The sequence below is a fragment of the Balaenoptera musculus genome, chromosome 9 (assembly GCF_009873245.2).
Source record: "Balaenoptera musculus isolate JJ_BM4_2016_0621 chromosome 9, mBalMus1.pri.v3, whole genome shotgun sequence".
Lineage (NCBI taxonomy): Eukaryota > Metazoa > Chordata > Mammalia > Artiodactyla > Balaenopteridae > Balaenoptera > Balaenoptera musculus.
This window is the reverse complement of record NC_045793.1, coordinates 42699594-42724994: the sequence shown is the minus strand read 5'-3', so window position 1 is coordinate 42724994 and position 25401 is coordinate 42699594. Positions and strand designations below refer to the sequence as shown.

The following is a 25401-nucleotide window of genomic DNA, read 5'->3' as shown; positions in this document are numbered from 1 at the left end:
GTTATTTTAAGTATGTGTATGGTGTTCCAATGTTGATATCCTAATTATCTAGCCATTTTGTTATTTTGAGACATTTAGTAGTTTCAGTATTTTAGAATTATAAAGAGTATTTTATTTTATTTATTTTTGGCTGTGTTGGGTCTTTGTTGTGTGCATGGGCTTTCTCTAGTTGCGGTGAGTGGGGGCTACTCTTTGTTGTGATGCACAGGCTTCTCATTGCGGTGACTTCTCTTGTTGTGGCGCACAGGCTCTAGGTGTGTGGGCTTCAGTAGCCGTGGCCCAGGGGCTCTAGCGTGCAGGCTCAGTAGTTGTGGCACACAGGCTTAGTGGCTCTGCGGCATGTGGGATCTTCTCGGACCAGGGATCGAACCCGTGTCCCCTGCATTGGCAGGCAGATTCTTAACCACTGTGCCACCAGGGAAGCCCCTATAAATAGTATTTTAAGAAGTATCATTTTTTTTTTGCACATATACATAATATTTATTCATTTATAATGTTGTTGAAGTCAGTTCTACTTTATGATCATGGTAATCGCACTCCAGGCAATACCCATTTTCTCTAGTGATTAATGCAGCACCATTGGATTTTCAGAAGGTTGTTTCTTTCTTTTTTTTTTTTTAACATCTTTATTGGAGTATAATTGCTTTACCATGGTGTGTTAGTTTCTGCTTTATAACAAAGTGAATCGGTTATACATATACATATGTTCCCATATCTCTTCCCTCTTGCGTCTCCCTCCCTCCCACCCTCCCTATCCCACCCCTCTAGGTGGTCACAAACCACCGAGCTGATCTCCCTGTGCTATGCGGCTGCTTCCCACTAGCTATCTATTTTACGTTTGGTAGTGTATATATGTCCATGCCACTCTCTCACTTTGTCACATCTCACCCCTCCCCCTCCCCATATCCTCAAGTCCATTCTCTAGTAGGTCTGTGTCTTTATTCCCGACTTAAGAAGTATCTTTAAACCTCTTCTGCTTTCCCTAGTTATTTTCCCAGGTCATTTGTTAGTTTAGTATCTTAAATTTGTTTTTAATTTATATTTCTTATATTACTGGAGAGAGATTTTTGTTATGTATAATCTAGTTAGCTTCCCTACTTTCATTTGAATATACTGAACTTGTTAAAGGCACTATCAGGACTATTTGGTTTTGTGCTGTGACTTATAATATGGGGCTGTTAAATAATGCAGTATGAGAGTCGTTTTTGTTTTTAAATTATACATAGTTTTTCACATTTTTCTCCTCTCATGGATGTACCTACCTTCTTCTGTCCTTGAAGTTTGTAGCTATCCAGTTTGCTGTTACAAATCTTTGTGTTTTAGCTGCTCAGTCTTTATTTCCTGGTTCATTTCTTTTTAAAAAATTAATTAATTAATTGATTGATTTTTGGCTGCGTTGGGTCTTCGTTGCTGCGCACGGGCTTTCTCTAGTTGCGGTAAGTGGGGGCTACTCTTCTTTGCGGTGCGCGGGCTTCTCATTGCGGTGGCTTCTCTTTGTTGCGGAGCATGGGCTGTAGGCGCGTGGGTTTCAGTAGTTGAGGCACGCGGGCTCAGCAGTTGGGGCTCATGGGCTCTAGAGCACAGGCTCAATAGTTGTGGCACACGGGCTTAGTTGCTCCACAGCATGTGGCGTCTTCCCGGACCAGGGCTCAAACCCATGTCCCCTGCATTGGCAGGCGGATTCCTAACCACTGCGCTACCAGGGAAGCCCCTGGTTCATTTCTTTACTGAAGGTCTGCTATCTGTTAAGTATTGGGTTAGATTTCCATTTCTAATTCCCAGCTATATTCTGTACAATATATTCTAACATGCTGAGTGAAAAGGAAATTAAGTAGAAATGATTCCTGTTTTATGGATGTATAAAATAATGTGCAAATAGAAAACCATGAAAACCAAAATATGTATTCATTGTATAATTTGCAAAACCACAGTTGCTCTGAGTACAACTTGTAGTCTGTTTTCTGATTACTGAGAAGGGCAAATTGAGTAGACATGAGAACTTGGCATGAAAGGATTAAATTAGTGATCTTAGATAGAACTGTAGTCAGTCCTGTCTTGTGTTTTGTATTAGAATATCAAAATTGATCTAATACAGAAAAGTAGGAGTTACTTAACCAGGTGATTAATTCAACTGTGAGCCTTAAAGATAACTAGAATAACTTACCTGGCAAACCAAAAATACTTGTTTGTGTTTGACCATGGTGCTGTGCTGTTAAAAAGATAATTATATAGATGTAGTTCCTTTTTTTTTTACTTTTTTGAAATTTTCGAATAATTGTAGACTGGCTGAATAGTTGTAGCCCCTATCTTTTTGAAAGTTAAATATTTGGTGAACATGGAGGAAGTGCAGAAGTAATACCAAAAACATGCACATACAGTGTGTTATTATGAGATAAATGCACCATCATTAGTACTAGCCAGGAGCAAGGGAAGAAGAAGTTTTATGCTTGATGGAGACATCTTTTATTTAAAACTGTGTTGAAGGTTTCTGGATAGGGCTGGGAGATGCCGTTGCTTTTTAATTGAAGGATGGATGCTGTTTGTTGTTTGTTTGTTTGTTTGTTTATTTATGGCTGTGTTGGGTCTTGGTCGCTGTATGCAGGCTTTTTCTAATTGCGGCAAGTGGGGGCTACTCTTTGTTGTGGTGCGCGGGCTTCTCATCGCGGTGGCTTGTTGCAGAGCATGGGCTATAGGCACGTGAACTTAAGTAGTTGCAGCACGGGGGCTCAGTAGTTGCGGCACACAGGCCCTAAGGCACTTGGGCTCACGGGCTCTAGAACACAGGCTCAGTAGTTATGGCGCACGGGCTTAGTTGCTCTGCGGCATGTGGGATCTTCCCAAACCAGGGCTTGAACCCGTGTCCCCTGCATTGGCAGGTGGATTCTTAACCACTGCGCCACCAGGGAAGTCCCAGGATGTTGTTCTTATTCACTAGTGGATTCCATTTAACAAATTAGAATCTAACTAGGGTGAACAAGACTTTCTTTCCTAATGAGTAGTTTCCTCATTGGTCTTACTGCTTTCAGACTCTTCTCACTTCATTTAATGAATCTTTGTAAGATTATTGTGCTAAAACACTACTTTCATAAAGTAATTGGCCTATTGTAGAACTTTAAACATCTTTCAGTTATAGTACAGGCTTCTAGGGTTTTTGTTAAAAAAACAAAACAAACCAAAACCTTATTTCCTGGGCCCTACCAGCAACATTCTAATTCCCTGCTTCTAGGCTAGGGCCCAGGTATTTGTTTTTATCAAGCTTCCCAGATGCTTCTGATTATAGCCAGGTTTGGAAATCATTTAACTGCAAGATAAAAGCCCAGAGGCCTTAATAATAGCTGTTGTCTATTGCACAACCACTATAACAACTGTCTTTTTTTTTTTTTTTTTAAAGGGGGGAAATAACATTTTAATTATTTATTTATTTTTGGCTGCGTTGGGTCTTCGTTGCTGCACGTGGGCTTTCTCTAGTTGCAGCAAGTGGGGGCTACTCTTTGTTGCAGTGCACGGGCTTCTCATTGCAGTGGCTTCTCTTGTTGTGGAGCACAGGCTCTAGGTGCGCGGGCTTCAGTAGTTGTGGCATGTGGGCTCAGTAGTTGTGGCTCATGGGCTTTAGAGGGCAGGCTCAGTAGTTGTGGTGCATGGGCTTAGTTGCTCTGCAGCATGTGGGATCCTCCCGGACCAGGAATTGAACCCACGCCACCTGCATTGGCCGGTGGATTCCTAACCACTGCGCCACCAGGGAAGTCCCACAATTGTCGTTTATTGTGCTTATTGTATCTGAAGTGCCAGATATTTCATATATATCTTGTAATAACCTTATAAATATGTTATCCCAGTCTAAGGCTCAGAAAGGTTATGTAGCTTATCCACACAGAGCATAGCTTTAAGTTACAGCAGGTGCTAGAATTCAGATTTCTAACTATATTTATACAGTGGTCCCCCCTTATCTGTGGAGGATACGTTCCAAGATCCCCAGTGGATGCTTGAAACCACAGATAGTACCAAAACCTATATATACTGGTTTTTCCTATATATACATACCTATAATAGAGTTTAATTTATAAGTTAGGCACAGTAAGAGATGGTCAACAATAGCTAATAATAAAGAACACTTGTAACAATATACTGTAATAAAAGTTATAAAAATGTGGTGTTTCTCTTAATCAACTTCTTCAACTCTGCCAGAAATGTGGCAGTGCCTTCTTCATTGGCAGACTCGGCCTCTCCAGTAATTTTTATATTTTTCAGTCCAAATCGATTCTTGAATCTGTGTAACCATCTCGTATATGTAGTAAATGGCTTGGTGTCTCTCGTTTTAGGGGATCCCTTGCTTGCTAAGTTTTCATATAGGCTCTGTGCTTTCTGGCGCGACATGTTGCCATCAGTTGGAACACACTTTATGTTGATGTCTTTCACCCACTATTTTAATGCCTTTTCCATCCTAACTAAGCATTTATTATACACTGTGGCTGTAACTGCAGTTTGAGGTGCATCAGCAAAACTAGCACAAATTTCTTTTTCCTTCTCTATTTCACGGATAGAAGATTTCTTCTTAACATAGATCTTAGCAACCTCAGCATACAATTTTTTTTTTTCCCTTATTAAATCAAGACGTTCACCTTTTCACTTAAAGGAAGTACTTTACATCTTCTCTTTGGCATATCTGAATTGCCAGCATCGCAACTCTTGTGCTTTGGGGCCATTATTAAGTAAAATTATGAAGTAAGGGTTCCTTGAACACAAGCACGGCAATACCACAACAGGCGATCTGATTAACTGAGAAGGCTACTAAGTGACTAACAGGCAGGATACACTGGACAAAAGGATGAATCATGTCATGGGCTGGACGGAGCAGGACAGCACCGGAAGGTGTGAGATTTCATCATAGTACTCAGAACTGCACACAGTTTAAAACTGATGAGTTACTTCTTTCTGGAATTTTCCAGTTAATATTTTTGGACCGCAGTTGACAACTGGTAACTGAAACCTCGGAAAGCAAAACTTGAGGTAAAGGGGGACTACTGTACTGCCCTATGATTCTCTAATATGTTTTTTCATTAAAAACTTACGAAGTCATTTTAAGGTCTCTGTTTGGCTTTTTCTTCCATTCAGATCAAATTATGTTTTGTATTCTTGCTTTGCTTATGCTATTTTTACCTACCTTGAAGTTGCATTCGTCCATTAATGAAGGTCCAGCTCAAAACTACTCATTCGGGAAACTTTACCCAACTGAGTCTTTGATCCTTTCCTTGCCTTGAACTCCTTTGACTACTCTCTTAGTAGGTAACAGCATTGTCAATTTTTAAAAATGTATTATCAGTTATTTATGTTTAATATTACAAATATTGTTGGGGTAGTGTTGCAGTATTGTGATGGGTGGCATGCTTTTTTGAGCCTTCCACTGATCTTTAGCTTTACTATATATAGTACTGATCTTGAGTAGAATGTTGTTTTTAAAATGAAATATGTTAAAGACCTTGGTTATGGAAAAAAGTAGAATTTGCTGTTTTGAGGTATCAGATTACTTTGGTTGCTTCAGTAGCTCAACAAGCCAGGCTTTTCAAATCTTTCGTTGTAGAGTAAATTTATAAACATACAGAAACATTTATCACAGTCTATTAATAATTTCAACAGTAATAATTTACTTTGCAATGCAATTTTTTACAAGTATTTTCTTAGGAACTTTATTAGTCTGCTAGGGCTGCCATAATAGAATACCACAGATGAGGTGGCTTAAACCAGTGGTCCCCAACCTTTTTGGCACCAGGGACTGGTTTCATGGAGTACAATTTTTCTATGGACCGGTGGCGGTGGGGGAGGGGTTGGGGATGGTTCAGGTGGTAATGCGAGTGATGGGGAGCGGCAGATGAAGCTTTGCTTACTCGCTCACCTCCTGCTGTGCAGCCCGGTTCCTAACAGGCTGCTGACCGCTACCGGTCCACGGCCTGGGGGTTGGGGACCCCTGGCTTGAATAACAGACATTTGTTTTCTCACAGGAAAGTTCAGGATCAAGGTGCCAGCAGGTTTGGTTTCTGGTGAAGGGTCTTCCTGGATTACATATGGCCACCTTCTCACTGTGTCCTCACATGGCCTTTGTGCACTCATGGAGGGAGAAAGAGGTATCTCTAGTGTCTCTTTCTCTTGTAAGATACCAGTCCCATATGATGGACCCCACTCTTATGACCTCCTTTAACCTCAATTACCTTCTTAAAGGCCCTGTCTCCCAAATATAGTTACTTTGGGGTTAGGGCTTCATCATAAAAATTTTGGGGGTACACAATTCAGTCCATAACAGGAATTGAATTTCTGTTTTCCTGTATGGTGTTGTAATGTAGGTAAGCTATAGAAAAATTTTTAAAAAACAGGTAATAATGAATACTTTATTTCTACCTACATTTCTTTTTATTAGGCAAGTAATGCTAAGCTGAATATCAGTCAAACATTTTGTGAGTCATGGGATTCAATATTCTGACAAGAAATGGCTTTTATGTCTTTAAGAAGCTACTTTGAGAGGTATATACTGGAAATAATTTGAATTCTTTGACAAAACTGCTGTGTTGTATACAGAATGCATATATGTCATCAGTGCACAAGATACAGTAGTGACTGATTAAAATGGACTAAAGTTAATCCTTTAAAAATTTTTAGTATGTTCTTGATATTTCTTTTCTTTTTTTAAAAAATAAATTTATTTACTTATGTGTTTATTTGGCTGCATTGGGTCTTTGCTGCTGCATGCAGGCTTTCTCTAGTTGCGGTGAGCGGGGTCTACTCTTCATTGAGGTGCGCAGGCTTCTCATTGGGGTGGCTTCTCTTGTTGCGGAGCACGGGCTCTAGGCCTGCGGGCTTCAGTAGTTGTGGCTCGCAGCCTCTAGAGCACAGGCTCAGTAGTTGTGGCACGCGGGTTTAGTTACTCTGCGGTATGTGGGATCTTCCCAGCCCAGGGCTCAAACCCGTGTTCCCTGCATTGGCAGGTGGATTCCTAACCACTGTGCCACCAGGGAAGCCCTACTTGTTTATTTTTGCTTTTTTAAATGTGGTCTCTAGAAAATTTAAAATTACATGTATGACTTGTGTTATATTTCTAACAAACAGTGCTGATTTAGTCTGTTAGAAACTCACTGCCTTCTGAGATAGCACATTCATCTTTGAATAGCTGTCACTGTTAATTTTTTTCTTACTATTTTTAAATTTTATTTTTTAAATTTTTTTATACAGCAGGTTCTTGTTAGTTATCCATTTTATATGTATTAGTGTATATATGTCAATCCCAATCTCCCAATTCATCCCCCCCCCACCCGCCACTTTCCCCCCTTGGTGTCCATACATTTGTTCTCTACATCTGTGTCTCTATTTGTGCCCTGCCAACTGGTTCATCTGTACCATTTTTCTAGGTTCCACATACATGCGTTAATATACGATATTTGTTTTTCTCTTTCAGACTTACTTCACTCTGTATGACAGTCTCTAGATCCATCCACGTCGCTACAAATGACCCAATTTTGTTTCTTTTTATGGCTGAGTAATATTCCATTGTATATATGGACCACATCTTCTTTATCCATTCGTCTGTCGATGGGCATTTAGGTTGCTTCCATGACCTGGCTATTGTAAATAGTGCTGCAGTGAACATTGGGGTGCCTGTGTCTTTTTGAATTATGGTTTTCTCTGGGTATATGCCCAGTAGTGGGATTGCTGGGTCATATGGTAATTCTAGTTTTAGTTTTTTAAGGAACCTCCATACTGTTCTCCATAGTGACTGTATCAATTTACATTCCCACCAACAGTGCAGGAGGGTTCCCTTTTCTCCACACCCTCTCCAGCATATGTTGTTTGTAGATTTTCTGTTGATGCCCATTCTAACTGGTATGAGGTGATACCTCATTGTAGTTTTAGTTTGCATTTCTCTAATGATTAGTGATGTTGAACAGCTTTTCATGTGCTTCTTGGCCATCTGTATGTCTTCTTTGGAGAAATGTCTATTTAGGTCTGCCCAATTTTTGATTGGGTTGTTTGGTTTTTTAATATTGAGCTGCATGAACTGTTTATATATTTTGGAGATTAATCCTTTGTCCGTTGATTCATTTGCAAATATTTTCTCCCATTCTGAGGGTTGTCTCTTCATCTTCTTTGTAGTTTCCTTGGCTTTGCAGAAGCTTTTAAGTTTCATTAGGTCCCATTTGTTTATTTTTGTTTTTATTTCCATTACTCGAGGAGGTGGATCGAAAAAGATCTTGCTGTGATTTATGTCGAAGAGTGTTCTTCCTATGTTCTCCTCAGAGTTTTACAGTATCTGGTCTTACATTTAGGTTTCTAGTTCATTTTGAGTTTATATTTGTGTATGGTGTTAGGGAGTGTTCTAATTTCATTCTTTTACATGTAGCTGTCCAGTTTTCCCAGCACCACTTATCGAAGTGGCTGTCTTTTCTCCATTGTGTATCCTTCCCTCTTTGTCATAGATTAGTTGACCATAAGTGTGTGGGTTTATCTCTGAGCTTTCTATACTTCCATTGATCTATATTTCTGTTTTTGTGCCAGTACCATATTGTCTTGATGACTGTAGCTTTGTAGTATAGTCTGAAGTCAGGGAGTCTGATTCCTCCACTCAGTTTTTTTCCCTCAAGACTGCTTTGGCTATTCAGGGTCTTTTGTGTCTCCATACAGATTTTAAGATTTTTTGTTCTAGTTCTGTAAAAAATGCCATTGGTAATTTGATAGGGATTGCATTGAATCTGTAGATTGCTTTGGGTAGTAGAGTCATTTTCACAGTATTGATTCTTCCAATCCAAGAACATGGTATATCTCTCCATCTGTTTGTGTCATCTTTAATTTCTTTCATTAGTGTCTTATAGTTTTCTGCATACAGGTCTTTTGTCTCCCTAGGTAGGTTTATTCCTAGGTATTTTATTCTTTTTGTTGTAATGGTAAATGGGAGTGTTTTTAAATTTCTCTTTCAGATTTTCCATCATTAGTGTATAGGAATGCAAGAGATTTCTGTGCATTAATTTTGTATCCTGCAACTTTACCAAATTCATTGATCAGCTCTAGTAGTTTTCTGGTGGCATCTTTAGGATTCTCTATGTATAGTACCATGTCATCTGCAAACAGTGACAGTTTTACTTCTTCTTTTCCAATTTGTATTCCTGTTATTTCTTTTTCTTCTCTGGTTGCCGTGGCTAGGACTTCCAAAACTATGTTGAATAATAGTGGAGAGAGTGGACATCCTTGTCTCGTTCCTGATCTTAGAGGAAATGCTTTCAGTTTTTCACCTTTGAGAATGATGTTGGTTGTGGATTTGTCGTATATGGCCTTTATTATGTTGAGGTAGGTTCCTCTATGCCCACTTTCTGGAGAGTGTTTACCATAAATGGGTGTTGAATTTTGTCAAAAGCTTTTTCTGTATCTATTGAGATGATCGTATGGTTTTTCTTCTTCAGTTTGTTAATGGTGTATCACATTGATTGATTTGCGTATTTTGAAGAATCCTTGCATCCCTGGGATAAATCCCACTTGATCATGGTGTATGATCCTTTTAATGTGTTCTTGGATTCTGTTTGCTAGTATTTTGTTGAGGATTTTTGCATCTATATTCATCAGTGATGTTGGTCTGTAATTTTCTTTTTTTGTAGTATTTTTGTCTGGGTTTGGCATCAGGGTGATGGTGGCCTCATAGAATGAGTTTAGGAGTGTTCCTTCCTCTGCAGTTTTTTGGAAGAGTTTGAGAAGGATGGGTCTTAGCTCTTCTCTAAATGTTTGATAGTATTCACCTGTGAAGCCATCTGGTCCTGGACTTTTGTTTGTTGGAAGATTTTTAATCACAGTTTCAATTTTGTTACTTGTGATTGGTCTGTTCATATTTTCTATTTCTTCCTGGTTCAGTCTTGGAAGGTTATACCTTTCTAAGAATTTGTCCCTTTCTTCCAGGTTGTCCATTTTATTGGCATAGAGTTGCTTGTAGTAGCCTCTTTATTTGTTTATTTATTTTTGGCTGCGTTGGGTCTTTGTTGCTGCGCGCATGCTTTCTATAGTTGCGGTGAGTGGGGGCTGCTCTTTGTTGTGGTGCGCGGGCTTCTCATTGCGGTGACTTCTCTTGTTGTAGAGCACGGGTTCTAGGCGCACGGGCTTCAGTAGTTGTGGCACACGGGCTCAGTAGTTGCGGCTCGCGGGCTCTAGAGCGCAGGCTCAGTAGTTGTGGCACACAGGCTTAGTTGCTCCGCGGCATGTGGGATCTTCCTGGACCAGGGATCAAACCTGTGACCCCTGCATTGGCAGGCATTTTCTTAACTGCTGTGCCACCAGGGAAGCCCTGTAGTAGTCTCTTATCATGCTTTGTATTTCTGCGGTGTCCGTTGTAACTCTTCTTTTTTTCATTTCTAATTTTATTGATTTGAGTTCTCTCCCTCTTTTTCTTGGTGTGACTGTCTAAACGTTTATCAATTTTGTTTATCTACTCAAAGAATGAGCTTTGAGTTTTATTGATCTTTGCTGTTTTTTTTTTTGTTTCTATTTCATTTATTTCTGCTCTGATCTTTATGATTTCTTTCCTTCTACTAACTGTGGGTTTTGTTTGTTCTTTCTCTAGTTCCTTTAGGTGTAAGGTTAGATTGTTTATTTGAGATTTTTTTGTTTCTTGAGGTAGGCTTGTATTGGTATAAAATTCCCTCTTAGAACTGCTTTTGCTGCATCCCATAGGTTTTGGATCGTCGTGTTTTCATTGTCATTTGTCTCTAGGTATTTTTTGATTTCCTCTTTGATTTCTTCAGTGATCTCTTGGTTATTTAGTAGTGTATTGTCTAGCCTCCATGTGTTTGTGTTTTTTACGTTTTTTTCCCTGTAATTGATTTCTAATCTCCTAGTGTTGTGGTTGGAAAAGATGCTTGATATGATTTCAGTTTTCTTAAATTTACTGAGGCTTGATTTGTGGCCCAAGATGTGATCTATCCTGGAGAATGTTCCGTGCACACTTGAGAAGAAAGTGTAATCTGCTGTTTTTGGTTGGAATGTCCTATAAATATCAATTAATTCTATCTGGTCTATTGTGTCATTTAAAGCTTGTGTTTCCTTAGTAATTTTCTGTCTGGATAATCTGTGCATTGGTGTAAGTGAGGTGTTAAAGTTCCCCACTATTACTGTGTTACTGTTGATTTCCTCTTTTATAGCTGTTAGCAGTTGCCTTATGTATTGAGGTGCTCCTATGTTGGGTGCATATATATTTATAATTCTTATGTGTTCTTGGACTGATCCCTTGATCATTATGTAGTGTCCTTCCTTGTCTCTTGTAACATTCTTTATTTTAAAGTGTATTTTATCTGATATGAGTATTGCTACTGCAGCTTTCTTTTGATTTCCATTTGCATGGAATATCTTTTTCCATCCCCTCACTTTCAATCTGTATGTGTCCCTAGGTCTGAAGTGGGTCGGTGGTAGACAGCATATGTATGGGTCTTGTTTTGGTATCCGTTCAGCCAGTCTATGTCTTTTGGTTGGAGCATTTAATCCAGTCACGTTTAAGGTAATTATCGATATGTATGTTCCTATTTCCATTTTCTGAATTGTTATGGGTTTGTTTTTGTGGGTCCTTTTCTTCTCTGTGTTTCCCATTTAGAGAAGTTCCTTTAGCAGTTGTTGTAGAGCTGGTTTGGTGGTGCTGAATTCTCTTAGCTTTTGCTTGTCTGTAAAGCTTTTGATTTCTCCATCGAATCTGAATTGAGATCCTTGCCGTGTAGAGTAATCTTCGTTGTAGGTTCTTCCCTTTCATCACTTTAAATATATCATGCCACTCCTTTCTGTCTTGTAGAGTTTCTGCTGAGAAATCAGCTGTTTACTTTATGGGAGTTCCCTTGTATGTTGTTTGTCATTTTTCCCTTGCTGCTTTCAATAATTTTTCCCTGTCTTTAGTTTTTGTCAGTTTGATTACTATGTGTCTTGGCATGCTTCTCCTTGGGTTTATCCTGCCTGGAACTCTCTGCACTTCCTGGACTGGGTGGCTATTTCTTTTCCCATGTTAGGGAAGTTTTCGACTATAATCTCTTCAGATATTTTCTCGGGTCCTTTCTCTCTCTTTTCTGTTTCTGGGACCCCTATAATGCGAATGTTGTTGTGTTTAATGTTGTCCCAGAGGTCTCTTAGGCTGTCTTCATTTCTTTTCATTATTTTTTCTTTATTCTGTTCCATGGCAGTGAATTCCACCATTCTGTCTTCCAGGTCACTTATCCATTCTTCTGCCTCAGTTATTCTCCTACTGATTCCTTCTAGTGTATTTTTCATTTCATTGTATTGTTCATCTCTGTTTGTTCTTTGATTCTTCTAGGTGTTTTTTCTTTAATTCTTCTAGGTCTTTGTTAAAACATTTCTTACTTCTTCTCGATCTTTGCCTCCATTCTTTTACCGAGGTCCTGGATCATCTTCACTATCATTATTCTGAATTCTTTTTCTGAAAGGTTGCCAATCTCCACTTCATTTAGTTGTTTTTTGGGGGTTTTATCTTTTTCCTTCATCTGTTACCTAGCCCTCTGCCTTTTCATCTTGTCTGTCTTTCTGTGACTGTAGTTTTTGTTCCACAGGCTGCAGGCTTGTAGTTCTTCTTGCTTTTGCTGTCTGCCCTCTGGTGGATGAGACTATCTGAGAGGCTTGTGCAAGTTTCCTGATGGGAGGGACTGATGGTGGGTAGAGCTGGGTGTTGCTCTTGTGGGCAGAGCTCAGTAAAAGTTTAATCCGATTGTCTGCCGATGGGTGGGGCTGGGTTCCCTCCCTGTTAGTTGTTCGGCCTGAGGCGACCCAACACTGGAGCCCACCTGGCTCTTTGGTGGGGCTGTTGGAGGACTCTGGGAGGGCTTTCGCCAAGGAGTACTTCCCAGAACTTCTGCTGCCCATGTCCTTTTCCTCACGGTGAGCCACAGCCACCCTCCACCTCTGCTGGAGGCCTTCCAACACTAGCAGGTAGGTTTGGTTCAGTCTCCTATGGGGTCACTGCTCCTTCCCCTGGGTCCCGGTGTGCACACTACTTTGTGTGTGCCTTCCAAGAGTGGAGTCTCTGTTTCCCCTAGTCCTGTCGAAGTCCTGCAATCAAATCCCGCTAGCCTTCAAAGTCTGATTCTCTAGGAATTCCTCCTCCCGTTGCTGGACCCCCAGCTTGGGAAGCCTGACGTGGGGCTCAGAACCTTCACTCCAGTGGGTGAACTTCTGTGGTATTAGTGTTCTCCAATTTGTGACTCACCCACCCAGCAGTTACAGGATTTGATTTTATTGTGATTGCACCCCTGCTACCGTCTCATTGTGGCTTCTCCTTTTTCTTTGGATGTGAGGTATCTTTTTTGGTGAGTTCCAGTGTCTTCCTCTCAATAACTATTCAGCACTTAGTTGTGATTCCGGTGCTCTTGCAAGAGGGAGTGAGTGCACATCCTTCTACTCTGTCCTCTTGAACCCTCTTCCTATTTTTATATGTATCTGTCTTTGATATTTGTATTCAGATGTACTCATTTACTCCTTAAGACCAAAAAGATATCTGATTTCTGCCTTTAATATTATTATTTAATAGTTTGAAGACAGTTCTCTCTCTGAATCTTTTGTGCCAACTTTTAGTCTTTCCATTTCTTTTAACAAGGAAAATGTTACGTGGCAGGTGGTTATATCCGTCCAACCATTGTTACTCCCCTCTGAACTTTCTTCATTTGGTACATATCCCTGCTGACACCTTGAACTGAAATGAATATCTTGTGATTTTAAATTGCAGTTTTGAATAAATCTGTCTTTTGTGTCCGTCTACATGCTATATAAATCTATTAACGAGGCCTAAAGTTAAGTTATCTTTTAGGGTAACTTTATTTCCTTACTGACACATGGAGCATAGTGTCAACTAAGGTGTCTCTACCTTTTCCACTTGTGCTGCTATTGTTTCATCTTGCTTCTTCAACACTTTTTTTTTTTTTTAAAACTAGAGGAACTTCTTGATTGAGTGGGTGAAATGTGTTCCACCACCTCCTCCTTACTATTTGCAGTCACATTTTGTAGTTCTGCCCTTAACTGAAACTTTATCTTTCAGATTCTGGTTTGAGCGTGGAGAAAAAGACAAGGTTTGGATCCACATATTTCCATACGGAATTTCATTTGTGTTCTGACTGTGTCATATAAAGTATTTGTTACTTTTTCAGCTTTTATCATGTGCACACTTAAAGTATATCTTTTATGTTTCTATCAAAATATTTTATTATTATTATTTTTTAATAAATTTTATTTTATTTATTTTTTAATTTCTTTTTGGCTGCATTGGGTCTTTTGCTTTCTCTAGTTGCAGCGAGCAGGGGCTACTCTTTGTTGTGGTGCACGGGCTTCTCATGGCATTGGCTTCTCTTGTTGTGGAGCACGGGCTCTAGGGGTGCTGGCTTCAGTAGTTGTGGTTCGCGGGCTCTAGGGCACAGGCTCAGTAGTGGTGGTGCACGGGCCTAGTTGCTCCGCGGCATGTGGGATCTTCCCAGACCAGGGCTTGAACCCGTGTGCCCTGCATTGGCAGGTGGATTCTTAATCATTGTGCCACCAGGGAAGCCCTCAAAATATTATATAATGTTATCTGGGCTTAATTAGGGTTGGATCCTTGTGGTGTATAATTCTGTTGAAATTGATATACAGCTAATCAGCTATTAATCCATCTTATTTTATTTGTACTCCAACCTTTATTTCTCTACCTTGCCCATATTCACATCATGGTTGAAGTCTTGTCAGAATTATCTGTATAATTTCTTCCTTTGCAGTCTAATGAACATGTCAGAAATGGAAAATAAAGAAGATCTGATTTATCAAAAAGAAAACCTGTAGTGACTTGTGAATATGACTTCATTTTCTTTCTATGTGATTTTTTTTTTTTTGGATGGAAATGCTTCAGGTTCCTTAATAATAACTTGGAAAATAGAAAATAGTATAAAAGTGAATTATCTCCAAATCCAGTTAGCAAAATACAACCAATGTTAACATTTGGATGTATTTTCTCTTTGTAAACTTTTAAAAACTTTAATGATGGTGGCATATGATTACATTTTTCTTGGGTTAATACTTAGGCTAAGTTATAGGTAGGTGTACATTTAACTTTTTAAGAAATTGCCAAACCATTTTCCCACATAGATGTTAACATTTATGTTCCCATCAACAGTGTATAAAAATTCTAGTTGGTTCACATATTCACCAACACCTGGGATGGCGACTCTTACTAATTTCAGCCATTCTAGTGGAATTGTAGAGATACCTCATTGTGATCATAATTTGCATTTTCCTAACGGACTGATGTTGAGGGATTCATGTATTCATGTGCTTATTGCCATCTGTATGTCTTTGGTGGTCTGTTGAAATCTTTGGTCCATTTTTAAGTTGTGCTTGTTGTCTAATTGAGTTGTATATTTTAGATATTAGTCCTTTGTTGAACTATGCAAATAACTTATTTCTCAATAAGAGAAATCTACTATCTGTCAATAATTCTTGTCTGTCACAATTATTACTGTGCTGTTTACCTTAGTAGTGATTTTCTGTTTCCAATTTTTTTTTTTTTTTTTTTGTGGCCACTCCTTGTGACTTGCAGGATCATAGTTCCCAGATGAGGGATTGAACCCAGTACATGGTAGTGAAAGTGCCAAGTCCTAACCACTGGACTGCCAGGGAATTCCCAATGCTACATTTTTTAATGGGAATTCTTTTGTAAGGAAGAATTGTTCTATTTCATGCATTCATATCATTCAATTATTTATTAATATTAGGACACATGAATATTAATTTTATCATTGCTTATTGCTCCAGTTGTCCTGAATTTGACCATTGGGAGCTCTTTCCCATTAGCTCCTATTCATCTTTCAACATGCCTCATCATTTTTTTTTTGGAGGCACTTCCTTATTTTCTGGTTCGTCTTTTATTTTTTCTTCCTAAGCCCTGAAATTGATCATTTTCCAAGGAGTATCAGGTTCCTTTTATTTCAGATAGTATTTAGAAGCCAAGGTCTCAGCATTAAAAGTGCTCATTACTCCTGGGGTGTCTTTGCTTCTAGGTGTTTTGAACATAGATCTAGGAAGTTATATTTTTGTGTACATTCACACATCTGCATTTCTATACATATCTATGTGTATGTATAGATAATATATATAATATATATGTTAACATAAATATATATGTTTATGTATATTAAAAACCATGAATTCATACTAATACACCAATTCTAATCTACTAACACAAGATTCAGTCTAGCCTTTCTCTTTTCTTATTTGTAACTCCTTTCTCCAACAGTGGAAAACCTGACTCTCATCTACAATTTATTTACTTATTTGTTCAGTCCTGGTATACACATAAGTGATAAGTGTAGTTTCAGAATTGCTGTTATAAATATACTTACTTACTAGAGTGTAGTATTGCGTACACTTCTTTTTGTGTTTAGTCTTTTTTTTTTTTTTTTTCAATGGCTGTGTTGGGTCTTCGTTTCTGTGCGAGGGCTTTCTCTAGTTGTGGCAAGCGGGGACCACTCTTCATCGCGGTGCGTGGGCCTCTCACTATCGTGGCCTCTCTTGTTGCGGAGCATAGGCTCCAGACGCGCAGGCTCGGTAATTGTGGCTCACGGGCCTAGTTGCTCCGTGGCATGTGGGATCTTCCCAGACCAGGGCTCGAACCCGTGTCCCCTGCATTGGCAGGCAGATTCTCAACCACTGCGCCACCAGGGAAGCCCCTGTCTTTAGTCTTATACTATACAGTCAACATACTGTTTTCCAGAGTTATGTTCTTTTCTTACCCACCTTGTTCATTGGTGTTATGTTACTCATTTGAAATACAGTTAGTTTTATTTGTTACCGTTTTTAGTCCATTTTGAGCTCTTCTCACATCCTGGCTGATTTTGGTTATTTTTTTCATTGGAATATGTGAAACATTATTGTGGTGTTAATAGTCAATTCTGTAAAACTGTATGTCTGGAAGTATCCCTTCCACCTCTCATATCTTTTACCCTATTCTCATTTTCCTTTTCTGCCATTTAACCACCCATCCATATGGGTAACCAATCTTAATAATTTCTTGCTTAGTTTTTAGTTTCTTCCTATCTTTTTACACAAATGAGAAGATACATGTAGGAAAGGAGATTTAAAAATTATATATGTAAGGTAGTATATTATAGACACTACATACTTAATTCTATAACAGCTTTATTGAGATACAATTTACATGCCATAAAATTCAGTTCTGTCATTTTTAGTATATTCACAGAGTTGTGCAACCATCATCACTATCTAATTTGAGGACATTTTCATCAGCCCAGAAAGAAACCCTGTACTTATTAACAATTACTCCCATTCTCTCCTATTCCCAGGTCTAGGCAACCACTAATCTACTTTCCATCTCTATAGAGTTTTCCTATTCTGGGCATTTCATATAAATGAAATCATTCAATATTTTTTTGCAACTTGCTTCTTTCACTTAGCATGATGTTTTCAAGGTTCATCTATATTGTATTGATAGCATGCATCAGTACTTTGCACCTTTTTATTACTGAATTATATTCTGTTGCATAGATAATACCACATAATTTTGTTTATCCATTCATCAGTTGATGGGCATGTGGGTTATTTCTATGTTTTGGCTATTGTGAGTAATGGTGCCAAGAACATTTAAGTAACAGTTTTTATGTGGACTTATGTTTTCAATTCTCTTGGATCTATACCTTGGGATGGAATTGCTGGATCATAGGGTAACTATGTTTAACTTTCTGAGGAACTACCAAACTGTTTGCCAAAGCAGCTGTAGCGTTTTACATTCCCACCAGCAATGTGTGAAGGTTTCAATTTCTCCACATCCATGTCCACATTTGTTATTGTCTGTCCCTTTAAACTTTAGTAGTAGGAGTGAGGTGGGATCATTGTGGTTCTAATTTGCATTTCCCTAATGGCTAATGATGTTAAACATCTTTTCATGGGCTTATTGTCAATTTGTATATCTTCGTTGAGGGAATGTCTGTTAAAGTGCTGTGCCCAATATTTAATTAGATTATTTATCTATTTATTGCCCTGGCGATTACAATTAATAGCTGATAACATTGTAATTTGGGTTATTACCAACTTAGTTTCAATAGAATACAGTAATTTTGCTCCTGTATACTTTCATTTCCTCTTCCCTCCTTTGTGCTCTTAGTGTCATACAAATTACTTCTTTCTACTTTATACATCCAAGAATACAATTTAATAATTATTGCTTCATGAAGTGTTCCTTTAAATCAGGTAGAAGAGAGTTGCAAATAAAAATTATATTTGTACTGTCTTTTATGTAGTATTTCTTGTAGGGCATATCTGATTGTGAGGAATTCTTTCAGTTTTTGCTTATCAGAGAATGTCTTAAGTTCATCTTCATTTTTGAAAGATACCTTTGGTAGATACTGAATTCTTGGTTGACAGTTTTTTTATTTTAACATCTTGAATATGTCATCCATCTACTTTCTGGCCTCTGTGGTTTCCGATGACATGTTAGTCATTATTCATTTTAAGAGTCCCCTGTATATGGTCATTTAAAGTCTCTCTTGCTGCTTTCCTGATTTTTTGTCTCTGTTTTTTGGCAGTTTGATTTTGATGTGTCTAGGTGTGGATCTCTTTGCTTTTTTCCAGTTTGGAGTTGCTGAGCTTTTAATGTGTAAACATATTTTTCTTCAGATTTGGGATGTTGTCTGCCTTTGTTTGTTCAAACGTACTTTTTGCCTCTTACTCCCTTTCTCCCCCTGTCTCTTTCCCTCTCTCCCTCCCTCCTCCTTTCCACTACTTCAGGGACTCCCGTTATGTGTAAGTTGGTGTGCTTGATTTTGTTCCACAGTCTCTGGCTCTGTTCAGTTTTTTCTTCACTCTTTTTTTGTTTCTGTTCCTTAGACTGGTAAATGTTATTTGATCTGTCTTCAAGTTTGCTAATTCTTCTGCTAGCTCACATCTGTTTTTGATCCTCTCTCTCTAGTGAAGTTTCATTTCAGTTATTCTGCTTTTCAACTTGAGAATTTTTATTTGGTTCTTTTTAATAATTTCTATCTCTTTATTAATTTTCTCTATTTGGTGAATGTAGTTCTTATACTTTTAGTTTTTTTGGCGTGATTTCCTTTAGTTATTTGAACATATTTTAAATAGCAGATTTAACGTCTCTGTCTGATGTCTGAGTTTTCTCAGGGTTAGTTTCTATTGATTGCTTTCCCCCCCCCCCCAAATATGGGTTATGCTTTCTTGGGGTTTTTTTGCATGTCTGATAATTTTTTGTTGAAAACTGGACATTTTAAACAATACAGCGTGACACCAGTGGTCAGATTCTCCCTCTCCCCTTTCTCCTCCACCCCTCAGTGTTTATTTATTATTGCTGTTTGCTGTTTGCTTGTTTAATGACTTTTGGGGAACTAGTTCTGTAAAGTCTATTTTCTTTGTCATGTGTTGTCACTGAAGCCTCTGGTTATCCTAGTGGTTATTTGTGGGGTCTTGCAGGGAATCATCAAACAGGTCACATAATGTTCTTTGGGAATGGGGCTCTGAAGGAGCCTATTCTGCCTATTCCAGTTGCTGACAGGGTGCTAATTTTTGCCATGATTGCCTGCTGTGGGTTTTCAAGGCTACTGTAGAGCTGATGAGGGAAGATAAGAATAGGCGAGTTAAAATGCAACAAGTGCTGCAATTTTTACTGAGATTCAGCCCTTTTTCTTGAATAAGTGCTCTTTGGATTGCTGCAAGCCTTTTGTTAATTTCCAGAGCTCGGAAGAAATTTTCTCTTGCTTTTAATGAAGGAGAGAATTTTCTGAAGTCTTTGTTCTGCTAATTTTATTAATGTCACTAGTCTATATCCTTTTTTTCCCCAGTGTATACATAAGAGAATGTTTAAAGGTAAATATTACTGCATCAACCGTCTAGTAATAGTTTTTCTATTCAGTATGTTGTTATCTGTCATGTCTGTTCTTCTAAAACTTTAATTTTAATGGCTGCATGGTGTTTTAACACATGGGAGTACCATAATGTATTATTTGTTTCACTTGTTTTTGAAACTTTGGTTTTTATGATTTTTCATTATCATTAATTGTTTTGTTGAATGTTCTTTTATCTAAATCTTATAAATTTGTAAGATTATAAATTCATGAAAGTGGAATTTGTTGAGTGTGAGAGCATGAAAACTTAAGTTTTTGATGCACATGGCCAAATTGATCTTCAGGGAAGTGGTTTCAGTTTATATTCTACCAGTCATGTATGAAAGTGCCTATTTTCCCACATCCTCACTTACTACTGGGTACTGCTATTCATTTAGTTTTGTGCTCTCTAGTAGATCTTTTGGTAATGATGAAAATGTCCTGTATCTATGAAATTTCTATTTCTATAGCTAGTAGGGTAGCTGCTAACCACATGTGGCTCTTGAGCACTTGAAATGTGGCTAGTCCTAAATAAGTCATGCTATATTTCAAAGATTATTACAAAGGAAAAGAAAGTAGAGTAATGAATAGTGTAAAATGAGTCATAATTACTTTTTATATTGATTGCATATTGAAATGATAATATTGTATATACATTGGGTGAAATAAAATGATATTAAAGTTAATTTCACCTTTTTACTCTTACTTCCATAATGTGTCTGCTAGAATATTTATAATTACATATGTCATTCATCTTACATTTCTATCAGATAGTGCTTGTCTAGACTCTAGACCATTCTTCCTTTAAAAAAAGCCCTGCTTCTTTAAAGCTTATGCTATTTAACAACAGTATTTTCTCACCCTTCTTAAATTTGTCAGTTACCACATCCCTGTTTTCTCCGTATTTGTTAAAGATGTCACCAAACACTCAGTTTTTCTTTCTACCCCAAGCTCTTTTACCATTCTGGGGCGTTTTTAGTGCCCATGTGTAAAACTTGTTCAATAAGTTAGCTTCACAGTATCTGGATTATGGTTGAGCCATCATTTTAATGTGTCTATGTGATCATCATCTGGAACTTCTGTTCCACCTCTGCAATCTTAATTGTATGGCTCATTCTATTCACAATTTCATATTCTTAGCTATCTCATTTCCTTACTTCATACCTTGGATCCTCGACTCTCTCCATTTTGTTCACTAAATCACTTCAGCCATACTTGTCAGCTCCCTTGATCCCTTGTAGTTTTGTGTACCCTTTCTGCAAAATAACAGCTTCAAATAACAGCCTATTGGCTTACATTCAAGTTACAGATTGCTGTTGGAGTAAAAGATCTCGTGGCTTCAGGGATACATTCACACAGATCTTCAGCCTAAACTAGTGGACAGAATTCCTTGGCTGCCTGCTGTGTATTCCTAGCCCTTCTTTTTGTTTTGGTGGTTGCTGATTCAAATCTTTCTCTCTTAAAGTTCCCTGGTCCATCCCTCCTCTTTTAGGATTAGCAGGTGATTTTTTTTTCTGGAGTTTAGAGAAAATCCTGTCCATCATTCCAGAATGTTATCTGTATCCTGATTTACCTTCCTTTCTTCAGCTGCTTGTGTAGGTCATCTTTTTGTTTTTTTTACTTACTTAATTTTATTTATTTATTTACTTGGCTGTGTTGGGTCTTTGTTGCTGTGTGTGAGCTGTCTATAGTTGCAGTGAGCGGGGGCTACTCTTCATTGAGGGGCACAGGCTTCTCATTGCGGTGGCTTCTCTTGTTGCGGAGCATGGGCTCTTGGTTCGTGGGCTTCAGTAGTTGCATCACGCGGGCTCAGTAGTTGCAGTGTGCGGGCTTAGTTGCTCCGCGGCATGTGAGATCCTCCCAGACCAGGGATTGAACCCGTGTCCCCTGCATTGGCAGGCAGATTCTTAACCACTGTGCCACCAGGGAAGTCCCTGTCTAGGTAATCTTTTTTTTTTTTAAACTTATTTTTTACTTTTTAAAGCATTTTTTAAAAATTTATTTATTGGAGTATAGTTGATTTACAGTGTTGTGTTAATTTCTGCTGTACAGCAGAGTGACTCAGTTATACACATATATACATTCTTTTTTATATTCTTTACCCTTGTGGTTTATCCCAGGATATTGAATATAGCTCCCTGTGCTATACAGTAGGACCTTGTTGTTTATCCATTCTATATGTAATAATTTGCATCTACTAACACCAAACTCGCAGCATTTATTAGCATTTAAACATGCAGCTATCCTTTTTTTTTTTAATTCCTAAAACTTGCATAACACTTTATTGTCCTCTAGCTTCTACCTTATTGCTCTTCTATTCACAGATAAGCATTCAGAAAGAATTGTTTACCCTCGCTGCCTGCAGTTAGTTATTCACTGCTTATTTAATTCCAATCTGCCTTCATCTGTCTTTCCCCTATCTTTCCACTGCTCTGACAGTGGTCCCTGATAATGATATATAGATTCTTCTATGTCTCTATATTGACCACCCCAGAGCATTTGGTACAGTTGACCACTTCTTGAAGGAGGCCACTACAGTTGACCTCCTTGAACTGCTTCTAAGAACTACTTTCCTCATTCTTCTTCTCTCTCCCCTTTTTCTAGGTTTGTGTAGGTGATAGTGGTGGTGGTAGTGGGATGTTGGTGTTGGTTCTGACCTGCTTCCTACTTTGTATACTGTAATTGGATCCATACCCATGGCCTTCATACCGTTTAAATGTTGTTGACTTAAAATGTTAATATCTGCCTAACCTAGACATTTCTAGAACTTCTTTTATATATGTAGCTGCCTACTAGATATTTGTCTCCCTAAAGCCAATTTAGCACCTTAAACTCAAATGAATTTTGCTTTTAATGATTGCAACAACCATTAATCCAGTTGCTCAACCTAAATTCATAAATTTGAGTCTTACCACTCCCCCCACAAGTTACAAAGACTTGTCAGTTCATGTCATTAATATCTCACCCAGCACTGTCCATTAGACGTTAATGCAAGCCACATATGTAATTTAAACTTTTCTAGTAGCTACATTTAAAAAGTAAAAAGGAACACGTGAGTGTAACTTTAGTATCAGATTTTATGTAGCCCAGTATAGCTAAAATTTTATTTCAACCTGTAATCAGTATAAAAATTGACATGCTTTATTCTTTTTTTCATAATTGGTCTTCAAAACCTGGTTTGTATTTTATACTTAGAGCATATATCAATTCAGACTAGCTAAATTTCAAGTGCTCGATAGCCACATGTAGCTAGTGGCTACTGTTACGGACAGTAGCATTCTAACTTAATTTCTCTTCATCCCCACTGCTTCTGTCTTCCCTGGGCTACTGCAACAGATCTTGGGATTGCTACCATTATCTCCTGCAGTTCATCCTCAATATTATTGTTAGTGGTAATTTTCTAAAATATGAATGTGACTTGGCATGTGAATTAATGTGATTGTGCAATTTTCTGCTTCAGATCCTTTAATGCTGTTCATAAGTTTTCAAGATGAAGCCTAATCTAAGTTCTTTAGTGTGGCCAACAAAGTCCTTTATAATTTGGCTTTTGCTTAACTTTCCTACCCTGTGTCTCCTGGACCCTGATAATGAGTTGTATTGAACTATTTGTAGTTACCATAAAGAACTGTGTTCTCTCCTCTTGCTTTTGGACCTTTACAGTTACCAGTTAGCCTGCTCATATTCTCTAGCACCTACCCACATTTCTCATCAGACTAAGGCCTACTAGTCCTTCAGGATCTGAAGGATTTGACTCCAGGATAGGAGAAAGCACCCTTTTTTTCATTCTCATAGCCGTCTTTCTGTGCTTGCCTCCATTATAGTATTTATCACTGTGTTAATATAATTGTCTTCTAACTTACCTGACCTCAGATTCTTAGTTTTATAAGCAGGGACCTTGTTTTTATTAGCTTTTACATCCCTAATTACCAATACACACATTGTAAGGGTCCAGTAACTGTGTTGATTGAATGAGTGTGGCCAGTAATTCTGTGAGTAGAGATTTAAATTCCAAGTTCAGAGCAAAGAAAAAAATGTATTTAAACTTTTAAGTTATCTCATTCTTATATGTATTCATACAATTAAATATTAAAATCTTTTAAGTAGATTAACCAAGAATCCAGAATAAGATTAAGAAAGTAAAAGTTGGTTCCATTTGTACACAATTGTTCATCTCAGTAAAAAGGGAGGAGCTGGGGGCATGCAAACTAAGATATGATCTTTAGAGAAAATTGGGGAGGGAACATCAAAGTTAACATTTAGGACAAGCTTATGTTATCTTGTAACATCTTAGTGTTCTTGTTATATTAAATCTAGAATCTAGGTATTTTTACACCAGTTATATTTAAAATATTTAAGACATTTAAGTAGTGAAGTTCTTTAATTTTCCCCTTGAATTATGTAAGAGATGGGAGGAATTTGAGTGCTAGACAGTTTCATCTATGTGTATGATGTAAGACTTTTGTTAGTAATAATGAGTAGACAAGTAAATTTATGTATCTTTTTTCTTTTGTAGTGAGTAGTTGTTTTTTGTATTTAGAATTACGTAAACTTTAGGAGAAAGAAATTTAATTGTATTTGTCAGTATGTGAAACAGCATACAGTTTGTCTATGTTTTAAAATCCAAAGTGGTACAGCTTGAACTTGAAATTATTTAGGAAAGATCAAATGTTACCTTTGAAACTTTAAGTTACTGATGTAAACCTTCCTTGGATCTTCGCAGTCTGTTTTTTTGTTTGTTTGTTTGTTTGTTTTAATTGTAATTACTAAGGGGAGAAATAGAATCCTGGTCATATTTATGTAATTCGGGGCTGAATATCTCTTTTTGTAAAGATGGGGAGAGCTGAAGGTTTATAGTAGATCCTACCAAAAATGCTTTAATTTTCCTCAAATTCCGACTTTTGTCACTTCCAGCTTGTCACAACTCAATTTCTTTGTTGTTACTGAAAAGCATATTTAGCAGTTTTCAAAACAAGTTGCTGCTTTTCTCCTTTGGAAAATATATATTAATTTATACATATTAATATTTATAGATACTAATATTCAAACCTTTAAAATGATAATGGATTTTCACATGCCAAGATTTTGATAACTTTATTCTTTGGAATAAGAACAAATGGCAAGAGAATATAAACAAATCTCAAGGGTTCCAATAATCTGTCAATTGAAACCTTTTTGAGGTATCTTGTTCTTTGAATATAATTGATTTCTAGAAGTAAGTTTAAATAAGTTAAACACTGAAATTACTGGATATTGTATTTAAGTTGATTTTTCCGCAGGTAGTGAAATAGCAAGCAGTGGAATTGTAGCTTGATTTTCTTAAATGTGAATTTTGGCATAGAGATTTGGCATATCTTTTAGATAGTAACCAAAAGATTTTGTAAACATACTCTTTTAGAAAAGGTGATTTGATAACTGTTTCTTCTTATGTAACTGATGTTTGAAATCAAGTAATACTCTTAAGACCTAAAGGTATTTTGGGTGAATATACTTTTATCTACATTCGCATGCTTATAAATGTAACAGTTATATC

The 25401-nt window shown here is 37.7% G+C and overlaps 1 protein-coding gene across 6 annotated transcripts in view; it reads left to right on the top strand.

The window, feature by feature from the left end:
• Positions 1-25401, top strand: part of SEPTIN7 (septin 7) — a 113192-nt gene that overhangs the window by 9076 nt on the left and 78715 nt on the right. The window contains exon 1 of one of the 6 annotated variants that reach the window (XM_036863007.1): positions 6089-6119. The exons of the other annotated variants lie outside the window; for them this stretch is intronic. Coding sequence (XP_036718902.1) covers positions 6104-6119 — 16 coding nt within the window. The 5' untranslated portion in view covers positions 6089-6103. Of the gene's footprint in view, positions 1-6088; positions 6120-25401 lie in introns of those variants that run through there. 6 annotated transcript variants of the gene reach the window in all.